At 70.4% G+C, this 11,525-nt stretch overlaps 2 protein-coding genes across 2 annotated transcripts; one reads left to right on the top strand and one right to left on the bottom strand.

Moving 5' to 3' along the window:
• Positions 1–1,005: 1,005 nt before the first annotated feature.
• On the top strand, positions 1,006–6,650 carry MTX1 (metaxin 1). The gene is made up of 8 exons (XM_068922417.1): positions 1,006–1,142; positions 1,840–1,909; positions 3,297–3,376; positions 4,513–4,605; positions 5,120–5,302; positions 5,580–5,656; positions 5,899–6,053; positions 6,151–6,650. The coding sequence occupies exons 1-8, from the start codon at positions 1,062–1,064 to the stop codon at positions 6,381–6,383; spliced, it is 972 nt and encodes a 323-aa protein (XP_068778518.1). The 5' UTR covers positions 1,006–1,061; the 3' UTR covers positions 6,384–6,650.
• Positions 6,651–7,666: 1,016 nt separating this feature from the next.
• LOC138062922 (lysosomal acid glucosylceramidase-like) lies at positions 7,667–10,150 on the bottom strand. The gene is made up of 9 exons (XM_068922354.1): positions 9,727–10,150; positions 9,504–9,650; positions 9,291–9,424; positions 9,031–9,203; positions 8,709–8,946; positions 8,413–8,637; positions 8,176–8,339; positions 7,964–8,089; positions 7,667–7,873 (listed from the first exon to the last, which is right to left on the bottom strand). Exons 1-9 carry the CDS (start codon positions 10,055–10,057, stop codon positions 7,765–7,767), a joined length of 1,647 nt encoding a protein of 548 aa, XP_068778455.1. The 5' UTR covers positions 10,058–10,150; the 3' UTR covers positions 7,667–7,764.
• Positions 10,151–11,525: the final 1,375 nt, after the last annotated feature.

Below are 11,525 nucleotides of genomic sequence, written 5' to 3'. Positions count from 1 at the left end.
CTGCACCGATGGCTGGGGCACCACAGGGCTCGGGGGGGTCCCGGTGCCGGTGTCAGTGCTGCACTGACGGCTGGGGCGCCGCGGGACTCAGGGGGGGCCCCGGTACCGGTGCCACCCCGATAGCCGGGGCACCGCAGGGCTTGGGGGGGTCCCGGTGCCGGTGCCGCCCCAATGGCCGGGGTGCCGCGGGACTTAGGGGGTCCCGGTGCCAGTGTCGGTGCCGCCCCGACGGCCGGGGCACCGCAAGGATCGGGGGGGTCCCAGTACCGGTGCCGCCCCAATGGCCGGGGTGCCGCGGGACTTAGGGGGTCCCGGTGCCGGTGTCGGTGCCGTCCCGACGGCCGGGGCACCGCAAGGATCGGGGGGGGGGGTCCCGGTGCTGGTGTCGGTGCTTCCCCGATAGCTGGGGCACCGCAGGGCTCAGGGGGGGCCCCGGTGTCAGTGCTTCCCCGATGGCCGGAGCACCGCAGGGCTCGGGGGGGGGGGTCCCGGTCCCGGTGCCACCCCAATGGCTGGGGCGCTGCAGGGCTCGGGGGGGTCCCGGTGCCGGTGCCGCCCCGACGGCCGGGGCATCGCAAGGCTCGGGGGGTCCCGGTGTCGCCCCGACGGCCGAGGCACCGCAGGGCTCGGGGGGTCCCGGTGCCGGTGCCGCCCCGACGGCCGGGGCACCGCAAGGATTGGGGGGGGGTCCCGGTGCCGGTGCCGCCCCGACGGCCGGGGCACCGCAAGGCTCGGGGGGTGCCGGTGCCGGTGCCGCCCCGACGGCCGGGGCACCGCAAGGCTCGGGGGGTGCCGGTGCCGGTGCCGCCCCGACGGCCGGGGCACCGCAAGGATTGGGGGGGGGTCCCGGTGCCGGTGCCGCCCCGACGGCCGGGGCACCGCAAGGCTCGGGGGGTGCCGGTCCCGGTGTCGCCCCGACGGCCGGGGCGCCGCAAGGCTCGGGGGGTGCCGGTGCCGGTGCCGGTGCCGGTGGCGGAGCCGCGCGGGCGCCGGTCCCGCCCCCCCGGAGGCGGTGCCGGTGCCGGTCCCGCCCCGCCGTGTGGTTCCGGGTCGGGCGGAAGATGGCGGCGCCCATGGAGCTGTTCTGCTGGGCCGGGGGCTGGGGGCTGCCCTCGGTGGACCCCGACTGCCTGGCCGTGCTGGTGAGCGCGGCGGCGGCGGCGGGGGGGCTGGGGCCGCCCCCCGGCCCGGCCCGGCCCGGCTCGGTTCGGTCCGGCCAGGCTTGGCTCTGCTCAGCCCGGCTCGCCTTAGCTCGATCTGGCCCGTCCCGGCTCGGCTCGGTCTGGCCCGGCTCGGTCTGGCCCGGCTCGGTTCGGCTCGGCCCGGTTCGGCTCGGTCTGGCCCAGCTCAGCTTCGTCTGGGCCGGCCCAGCCTGGCCTGGCTCGGCTTGATCTAGCCCGGCCCGGCTCGGCTCTGTCTGGTCTGACTCGATCTGGCCCGGCCCGGCCCAGCTCGGTTTGGCTCCGCTCAGTCCGGCTTGGCTTGGTCTGGCCCAACCCGGCTTGGTCTGGCCCGGCTTGGCTCGCTTCAGCTCTGCTCGGTCTGGCCCGGCTCAAACTGGCCCAGCTGGGTTCGGCTCGGCTCAGTCCGTCCCAGCTCGGTTCGGTCTGGCCCGACCCGGCTCGGTCCAGTCTGGCAAGGCCCGGCTCGGCTCGGTCTGGCCCTACCCAGCTCGGTCTGGCCCAGCTCAGCTCAGTCTGGCCCGGCGCGGTTTGGCTTGGCTCGGTCTGGCCCGGCTCGGTTCAGCTCGGCCGGGTCTGGCCCAGCTCAGCTTCGTCTGGCCCGGCCCGGCTCAGCTCGTTCTGGCCTGGCCCAGCTCAGCGGTCTCCTTTCTTGCAGACGTACGCGCGGTTCACGGGGGCGCCGCTGAAGGTGCACCGGATCGCCAACCCCTGGAGGAGCCCCTCCGGTAAGGACCGCGCTGGGGGGCCAGGAGGAGCCAGGCTGGGCTGGGCCAGGCCCTCCCGCACCAGCCCGCTGGGGCGAGGGGGTCTGCATGCCACAGCCAGGGGTCCAGCCTGGCCCCCCGTCCGGCTTGTGCCACCGTCCCATTATAGATGCTTGCGTCCCATCATATGCGCCCCCCTGTCCCATCATAGATGTGTTCATCCCATCATAGCATCCTCTGTCCCGTCAAAGACACCTTCATCCCGTCATACGTGCCTCCCATCCCATCATAGACACCTTCATCCCATCAAACGCCCCCCCCTTTCCATCAGACACCTTCATCCTGTCGTACATGCCCCCTGTCCCACCACAGACACCTTCGTCCCATCACACGTGCTCCTGTCCCCTCATAGATGCCTGCATCCCATCATATGCAACCCCATCCCGTCATAGACCCATGTGTCCCATTGTACATGACTCCATCCCATCATAGATGCCTTTGTCTCATCATGTGTGCCCCTCTCGCTGGCATGTGTCCCTCATCCTGTCACAGACACCGTCATCCCGTTGTATATGCTCCTGTCACATCAGAGACACTTTTGTCCCATCATATGTGCCCCCTCTGCCCCGTGTCCCATCATATGTGCTGCTGTGCCCCCAGCATAGATGCCTTCATCCCCTTGCATGTGCCTGCATCCTGTCGTAGACGCCTGTGTCCCGTTATGCATGCCCCCCTCACCCTCATGTGTGCCCCTCATCCCATCACAGGTGCCTTCATCCTGTCATACGTGACCCTGTCCCATCATAGACACAAGTGTCCCAATGTACGTGGCCCTGTCCTGTCATAGATGCCTTTATCCTGTCCTATGTGCCCCTCTCCCTGGTGCGTGTCTCTTGTCCCATGATAGATGCCTTTGTCCCATCATGCATGCCCCCGTCCCATCACAGACACCTTCATCCCATCATATGCACCCCGTGTCCCATCACAGACACCTTCATCCCATCATATATGCCCCCATCCTGTCAAAGATGCCTTTGTCCCATCGTACGCACCTCCTGTCCCATCATGGATGCCTTTGTCCCATTATACGCACGCCGCACCCTGCTGTGCACCCCCTGTCCTGTATACACACCTTCATCCCGTCGTGCAGACCTTCATCCCATCACACGCACCCCCCCACGCCAGCATGCATGACCTTGTCCCATTGTAGATGCCCCCTGCCATGGCGTGTCCCGTCGTGTACGCCTCATCCCATCGTCCGCACCCCTCTTGTCAGTGTTACCCCTCGTGCCGTGACACCCCCCTCGCCCTGGGCGCGCGCTGCTCGCCCCACCCCAGGAGGCACCCGCAGGTCCCCCCCGTCCTGCTCCCAGGGCTGCGACAGCCCCTCGCCCTCCTCTCTCCCCAGGCAGCCTGCCCGCTCTCAAGACGAAGGACGAAGGCGTCATCTCCAAAATGCAACAGATCATAACCCACCTCAGGAAGCAGGTAGGGCTGGGCCACGGGCGCAGGCTCTGGGTCCGCCCGCCGCCGCCCGGGGCCCTGCGGGGAGAGGAAGGAGTGGGGAAGCCGCTGCGGCAGGGGAGGGGAGGGCAGCCCCGGGCACGCGGGACAGCGCGCGAGGCCGGGAGGGAGCCGCTGTCGCCGCCCGGGCCGGGCTGCAGCGCCGAGCCCTGGCCCGTCTGCCCTGGCCCGCGGTCCTGGTGGTGGCACCTCCACGCCATGGGGAGGAGGGGGAGCCTGGCCCTGCAAACCTGACCCCCCCCACCACCACCACCTCTCTGCGGGAAGCCCCCGGGGTGCTGGCTTCACCCTGGGACCTGTGCTGTGGCACCACTCCCGCTCCGGCCCGGCACGACTCGGGCATGGCTAGGCGGGACGCCTGGATCCTGCTCCATCTCCAAGAGGAACCGTGGAGCTTCCTGGAGGCCAAGGCGGCGGGGAGCGAAGTGCGAGCCAGGTCCAGATAGCTGACAGATATCCGGCTGCGAACGAGCCGCTCGCTCTGCCGGCTCCAGTGGAAATAAGGCCTCGCCGGTGCCAGCTTTCCTTGGAAAAAGAGGAACCTTTCCCCTCCGTGGTTTGCGCTCCAGCGCTGCACGTCTGCTAGCGGCCAGCAGCCCTGCAGGCTCCCAGGACACAGCTGGTCTGTTCTGCGGCAGGACGGCCCGGGGCCAGCTTGGTTTGCCTTCGGGTCCCCTGGGGACAGGAGGTGGCTGGACCTCGCTTCACGTGGCTGTTTGCCCCGAAAGCCGCGAGGGAGCCGCGCACAGGGCCGGCGTCTGTTCTGCCTTCGCCCTCACCTGCCTGCTCGCCGCTCCTGCCCGCGGGGCTGGAAGTCAAGTCTAACGTTAACTCTTCTCACGTTGGCAAAACCGGGTCTCGGGAAGGTTGGGTAGGGCCTGGCGGGGCAGGGGGGACGCTGCCACCGGGAGAAATAAATCCCGCACCCTCCGCTCTTGGGGCCGGCCAGGCGGGCAGGTAAACCGCACGCTGAGCGTGAGCGGGGGCAAGAGCAGGCAGGCTGGTCCCGCCGCGAGCACGGCCGCATCGCTTTGTTCGCGGGCACGGCGCGAACTGCCGCCCCCGCTGCCTGCTCATGCCGCGTTGCCTTCGCTCCGCAGAAGTATAACGCCGACTACGACCTCTCGGCTAAGCAGGGAGCAGACACGCTGGCCTTTCTGTCGCTGCTAGAAGAGAAGCTGCTGCCCGTGCTGGTGAGTCTTAGCGGGGCCCCTGGGATCATCTCAGAGGGCAGATGGGCTCGCCGGGGAGCGGTTCTGGTCCGCGGAGCTGTACCGGTGGGCAGAGCTACGCCGACGGGCTCAGGCGCGCTCCCAGGCGCCAGAGCAGCAGCAGGAGGTTGCAGTCGGCAAAGCCTCTGGGCGCCGGGCACGAGGAAGGAGGATTAGGGTGCCGGGGTCTTGCAGGGCAGCAGCGGGTCGTGCAGCCAGGGCTGGGGTTCGGCCCGAGGCCCAGCGTCACCGGCGGCTCTCGTGTTCCTCCAGCCCCGCGCGGTCTCGGGTCCGGCTGGGCTGGGCAGGAGAGGTTTAGCATGCAGCGCCTGTGTGCACCCCTCCACCGAACGCCTCCGCACCAAGACCCCCCCCCCTTTACCGTGCAGTGCTGGTGAGCGTGGTCTCCACGGTGCCAAGTCCTTGCGCTCCAGCGAGAGGCTGCGTTGCCTTCAGCACTCCCCAAGGCCTCGGCACGGATTGTCCTTTGCTGCAGATCCACACGTTCTGGGTGGATGCCAAGAACTACGTGGAGCACACGCGGAAATGGTACGCGGAAACCATTCCCTTCCCGCTGAACTTCTTCCTGCCCAACTGCATGCACAAGCAGCATCTGGAGCGGCTGCAGCTTATGTGGGGAGATGGCTACATGGAGGATGAGGAGAAGCTGGAGAAGGAGGTGAGAAGGATGCGCATGAGGGGGACACCAGGCAGGACCTGGACACAGCGGGTCCCCGGTGACTGTCCAGTTGTAGATGGAGGGACCGTACGAGGCCGAAGTCTCAGATGGAGCTGGGGTTCAGAGTTTCCATCCATGAGCCCCACCAACCGAGCACGCCGCTCCCGGTCCCGTTAGCGTCGTGACAGTCCACCGCCGTGAGCCTCGATCCTGGGGAGGTGGCAGGGTGCCAGGCGCCGTGGGGGCTGGGTGACAACGCTCTGTCCTTGCTCCCCAGCTGTACCGTGATGCTCGGGAATGCCTGACGCTCCTGTCCCAGCGCCTCGGGTCCCAGAAGTTTTTCTTCGGAGACTCGTACGTGACTGCGGGGCGGGTAAAGCGGGCGCAGGGCGGGAAGCGATAGCTCTTCTGAGCTGCGAGTGCCCCGCTCCCACGCGGGGAAGCCTCCGGCAGCCAGCAGCGTGCTAGCCCGGCTGCGCCAGCCCGGGGCCGCGGGGCGGCCAGCCGGTCCTGGTGGCGCTGGGTGGGGCAGAGGAGGATGCTCCTCTGCGGCGCAGGAGCGACCGCGGCCCGCAGCAGCTCTCCCCGTGCCCCAGGCCTGCCTCCCTAGACGCCTTCGTCTTCAGCCGCCTGGCGCCGCTCCTGAAAGCCAAACTGCCCAACGGAAAGCTGCAGCAGCACCTCAAGTCCCTGCAGAACCTGTGCAACTACTGCGCCTCCATCCTCAGCCTCTACTTCCCCTGGGACGGAGGTGAGGTGCCGCGGCCGCCGCTCTCCCGAACGCTCCCGGCGTTCGCCAGCTCGCGTTGCCCGTCCGCCCGCTTCTCACGCTGCTCCGTCCTCGCCAGGCGACCCGCCGGCCGGCGCTCCCAGGGCGGCGGGGGCCGACGGCGCCGACGCGGAGGAGGACCCCCACAAACGCCGCAACCAGGTGCTGTCGGTGCTGGTGGGGCTGGCGGCTATGCTGGGCTACGCCTTCCTCAGCGGCATCGTCTCCATCCAGCGCGACGGCGGCGCCGCCGGGCCGGCCGCCCGCCAGCCCGTCGCCATGGAGGAGGAGGAGGACGAGGAGGAGGAGTGAGGAAGAGCGGCCGGTCTCAGCTCCCCGGTTGTTACGGGGAGGGGGGAGGCGCTCGACCTGACTGTTGTTCTGCCGGCTGCCCCCCCCCGCCAATAAACCCTGTCGCTCTCCGCCCGGCGCCGTTGACTGCCCCGCTCGGTCCCGCGCCCGACCCAAAAGCCTCGCCGCAGCGCTGTCCTGCCGCCTGTCCGCGCCGGGCTGGTGTCCGCCCTCGCGGCACCTTCGTCCTCTGGGAACATGGGAAAGAGCGAGACCTCGGCTTTTTTTCCTTTTCCGCTTTTTATTCACGCGGCCCCCCTCGCCCGGTGCACGCGGCGCCCGCCTCCCCCCGGGCCAAGCAGGCGCCCGGTGCCGAGCACCCAGGTCCCGTGCAGGTGCCCGTCCCAGGCGCCCACTTCCCCCTGTGCAGGTGCAGACGGGCGCTGCCGCGGGCCCGTGGCCTTGCTGCCGGGGTCCCGGGGGGATGCACGGCCCCCCGGAGGGGCTGCAAGGGCCGCAGCCGGCAGGCGCAAGCGCTGCCCGAGGGCGGCCGCGAGCCCGGCTGCAGCTGCAGCAGGAATCCCTCCGGCGGCGGCCGCGCCGTTTGCATTCCTCTGCCCGCGCCAGGGATGGGGAGTTCCTCGGAGCTGGCACTGCCAAAAAGCACGTAGCGCGGGAAGCGCGGCTCCGCGAGCCCGCCGAGGGCTCGTGCCGGGGAGCGACATCAGCGCGGCTGCGGTTCCCCCCGGCCCCCCCCCCCCCTTTTCCCCAGCCGCCGTCGGTTTACGAGCTCACGAATGGAAAAGCGGCGCCTGGCCAGGGCTGCCGGCGCGCCGGCTGCTGGCCGGCACACAGCCCTCGCTTGTTCGGCCCCGCTCCCGCCGCCGGCGCCCCGGCACCTTTCCGGGACCGGTTTCCCCGGTGCACGGCCGGGATGCCGTGCGTCGGCCCCCCCACCCCGTGCATCGGCACCCGGGGTGCGCGGCCGCCCTCCCCACCGCCTGCATGGACCCGGGCCGCGGGGAGGGAGGTGGGGGGACGACGACGCGCGGCGGCTGCCCCGTAACGTCAGGCGGGAGGTATGCGCCCCGGCGCCCATGAGCCGGGGGGTGGAGGGGGGGGGGGGGGCCGCAGCCGCCGCTGACGTCAGGGCCTCCGCGCTAAATCCCGGCTCCAGTCCCGCGCTTGGGAAACCGCCACCGCACCCTGGCGGGGAGCGGGATGGGGCCCAGGCGTCCGGCGGCGGCCCGGGGCTGGGGTTGGGGGGGGCGGTATGGGAGATGCCACGCAGCGGAGGTGCAGGCGAGGCTGTAGAAAACCTGTTTATTCAATGAAAGCGCCCCGACAAGGGCGGGCGCCGCGGCCCGGGGTCCGGCGGGCGCCCCGGGCCACCGCCGCGGCGCTACGCTGGCTGCTTCCACAAGTAGGTCTGGATGGAGTCGCCCGGCGCCACGGCCTCGATGAAGCCGGCGCGGGGGTCCAAGATGCCGAACGGCACCTCCGCGGGGGACCTGCCGGTGGAGGAGGGGGCGAGCGGGTTGGCGGCGGCGGGCCGGCCACGGGGGCCGCGGGACTCACCTGTTGAGGACCACGGGACTCACCTGTTGAGGACCACGAGGACGACGGCGCCGTCGGGGCGCAGGAAGGCCGCGTGCTCCAGGTCGCAGCCGCGGCACCTCCGGCTGACGGTCAGCCCCACGCGCTGGGAGCCCTCGGGGATGAACTTGCTGCAAGGACGAGCGGGGAGAGCGGGATGCGGCCGCGCCGTGCCCCCCGCCCCGGCCATCCCCACCGCCACCACCCGCCGGCCCACCTGAAGTGCCCCATGTGGTAGAACATGGGCTGCTTGTAGAAGACGTCCTTGCGGCGGTCCACGATGATGGGGCTGTCCACGTAGTTCTTGCTCCAGTTGGGGCCCCCCTCCAGGTCCAGCGCCAGGTTCCAGTCGGTCCAGCCCGTGACGTAGTTGTTGAGGTTCTGCAGGGCAGGTCACGGCGCTGAGCCACGGCCGGGCCGCCGGCGGTCCCCCGCCAAACCCCCCGAGCCCTACCGAGAGGATGCTGTGGCTGTACTTGCTGCCGCGCTCCCAGTCGCCCAGCACCACCCTGGGCTCCCAGAAGTAGGAGCCGGTGGAGGCCTCGGTGGACAGCAGGAAGTAGTCCGGGAAGAGGTGGTGGGTGATGGACAGCGTGAGGTCGATGGGCGCCAGGAAGTCCAGGTACCAGTGGATGCCGATGCCGCTGACGTAGCTGGCGGCCACGGGGTCTCGGAGCACCTGGGGAGGAGACGGGCGTCGCGGGCGGCACGGCGCCGGGCAGAGCCGGGGCGGCCGGCGCGGCGACTCACCACCTGCGCCCAGTAGGGCAGCATCACCCGCTGGTCGTCCAGGATGATGAGCCGGACGTGGCGGTGGGAGCTGTTGGCCAGCGCGGGGCCCAGGTCCCGCGCGATGAAGTCCCGCTGGTGCTCGGGGGAGAAGCCCAGGCACTGGAAGGGGTAGAAGACGATCTCGCCGGCCGTGGGCTCGTTCCCCGCCGTCACGGCCCAGAAGGTCAGGTTGTGCTTGGCGTACTCGTCCAGGAAGCTGGGTACGAGCAAAGGGGTGAGTGGCGCCGGGGACCCGGCTCGGCCCCGCGGCCGGACCGCGCCGCCCTCCCCAACCCCTCACCGGATGAAGTACTGCGCCCAGGTCCGGTGGTACTTGTCCCCGGGGCTGCCCTTGAGCGTGCCCCGGCCCGTCATGGCCCCGTTGGTCTTCATCCAGACGGGTGAGGTCCAGGGGCTGGCGTAGAGCGACAGCGGCCGCTTGGCCATCGCCTGGGCCGCCTGCAGGATGGGGATCTGCGGACGGAGACGGGGGCGGATGGCACCGGGCGCTCCCCGCGCCGCCCCCCCCAGCTCTTCCCGCTCGTCCCGCCGGCCGCTCGCCTTCATGCCCGTGTCCTCCTCCGTCAGGTTGAAGCGCTTCAGCTCGAAGTCGCCCTCCGCGTCAGCGTAGGTGTAGAGGCGCACGGAGAAGTCGGTGCTGGCCATGGGGACGCGCACGAGGTTGTACTCGATGCCTGGGGACGGGAGGGGACAGGGGGGGTGACGGGGCCCCGGGGAGGAGGGCAGAGCGGTGCGCCGGCCCCCCGTGCTCACCTTCCTCGGAGAAGTAGGAGCGCAGCAGGTTGTCCCGGGCGCCCTCGGACAGGGACAGGATGTTGAGGGCGGCCGAGTCCGTGACGGAGCCGCCGAAACCCTTCACCGTCTGGTAGCGCCGAGCCGTGTCCAGGACCAGGTGGAAACCTGCGGGGCGGAGGGACGAGGGGCGTCGCGGCCGGGGCGGCGGCACCCGGTCCGCGGAGCCGGCCGGCGGCCCTACCTGGCTGCGGGACGCGGCGCCGGAGGAAGGCGCCCTCGCTGCGCTCCAGCCGCTTGCCGGCCTTGCTGCTCTCGTACTTGGCGTAGGCGCCCGGCGGCGGCACCGCCGCGGCTTCCGGCGCGTCGCAGTACGCGGCGCTGCAGGCGCACACCGGCGAGCCGTGCCCGAAGTCGCGGGCGTCGCAGGGCCGGCCGCCTGCGGCGGGGAGAAGAGACGGGGCGGGCAGCGCTCCCCGTGTCCCCCTCCCCGCCGGCCTCGTCTTACCTGCCGCCCCCGGCGCCGCCTGCAGCAGCAGGAGCCAGGCCAGCGCGCCGGCCCAGCCGGCCGGCATGCTGCCGCCGCGCTCCGGGCCGCCCCGGCGTCAGCAGCCAGCTGCTCCCGGGCGGCCGACGGCCCCCGGACCGGGGCTGCCTCCCCGCTCTGCGCCGCGACCCGTCGGAAAGCGTCCCGGCGCCGCGGCGGGACCTGCTTTTCCCGGGCCGCGGCCCCCCGTGGGTGGCGAGGCGACGCGGCGCGTCTCGCCCAGCCGGAAAGGCGAGTCGCGGCGAGAGCAGAGCTCGGCGGGCGTTTTCCCCCCTCCGGCACCCTGGCAGGGTTTTTTTTTCTTTTTTTTTTTTTGCAACGCCGCTCCGACGAGCGCCGCCGCGCTCGCCCAGCGCTCCTGCAACCCGCCCCGATGCCCGGGGACGCCGGACGCCTGCCCGGACCCTCGCGCCTCCGGCAAAGGGATGCTAAACCGAGCTCGCGCCACCCGGCACCCGCTCCGCGCGGGAAAAGAAACATCCCCGCGGCGGGGATGCTGTGCCCCTCGGCTGCCCCCATGCATGCGCTGAGGGGGGGGAAAACCAGCCACCGGCCCCACGGCAGACGCGTTTCCAGAGGGCGAGGGGGTCGCCAGACCAGCCAGGGGGGCCGCGCATAAGCGCTGGAGCGCAGGCGGGCGCTGTGCACGTAGCCACCGGCGCGGCCATCAACCGGAGGAACCGCAGCCGGGGTGTGGGCTGGCTGGAGGAGGGGGGAAAAAACACCAATAATTAAAAAAAAACCACAGGATGGGCAGAAATGCTGTATAAATACACCCGAGATCGAGCCGGGGGCTGTCTTCATCTCACACTCCAAAGAAACAGCTGTTAAACCTCCCCCCCCCGCCCCCAAAATCAGCAGCTCCGCGGCTTGCACGCGCGCGGACTCGGCCAAGCCGCTCTCCGGCTTTCTAGTCCCAGGGCTCCAAAGAGGCCGGGATGCTGGTAGCGATCCCAAAGGCTGGAGCAAGCAAATACTACAACCTGTATTTAAGGAGGGCAAACAGGTAATTGCAGCCTGGCGGCTCGGGCTCGGCCGCAGGCGGAATAAAGGGGCATCTGTCGCGCGCCTCCGCGAGCGGACGATCCCGGGACGCGGCGAGCGAGCGGCTGGCGGAAGAGCCGGTACCGGAGCAACCCGTCTGCTGCCGCGTTTGGGGGTCGGTGAAGAGGCGGCATCGGCACGCTGGGCTTTTCGTGCAGCATCTGTCCCGGCGCGACATGATATTTTGATTAAAAAAAAAAAAAAAAAAAAAAACTAGGCCAGAAAAAGTCATCGCGGCACATCTGAAATGAATTAAGAGCTGGCAAACTGATAAGTCTCCAGCTGCAGCTGTAAACAGGGCAGCGGCAGCTGGGGTGCGGAGCGCTCCAGCGGGATCTTGCACCGCGGCGGGCTCGGCCGCGGGAGCCGGGCCGGGGGCTCCCGCGCGGACGAAGCCCCGGGCGCCCGGCCCCGCCGAGGTCCGAGATGCCGAACGGCGCGTCCCAGGGGAA

The sequence above is a fragment of the Struthio camelus genome, chromosome 30 (assembly GCF_040807025.1).
Source record: "Struthio camelus isolate bStrCam1 chromosome 30, bStrCam1.hap1, whole genome shotgun sequence".
In the NCBI taxonomy this organism is placed as follows: domain Eukaryota; kingdom Metazoa; phylum Chordata; class Aves; order Struthioniformes; family Struthionidae; genus Struthio; species Struthio camelus.
Note: the sequence above shows the minus strand (reverse complement) of the source record. Positions and strands in the feature narration are given on the sequence as shown.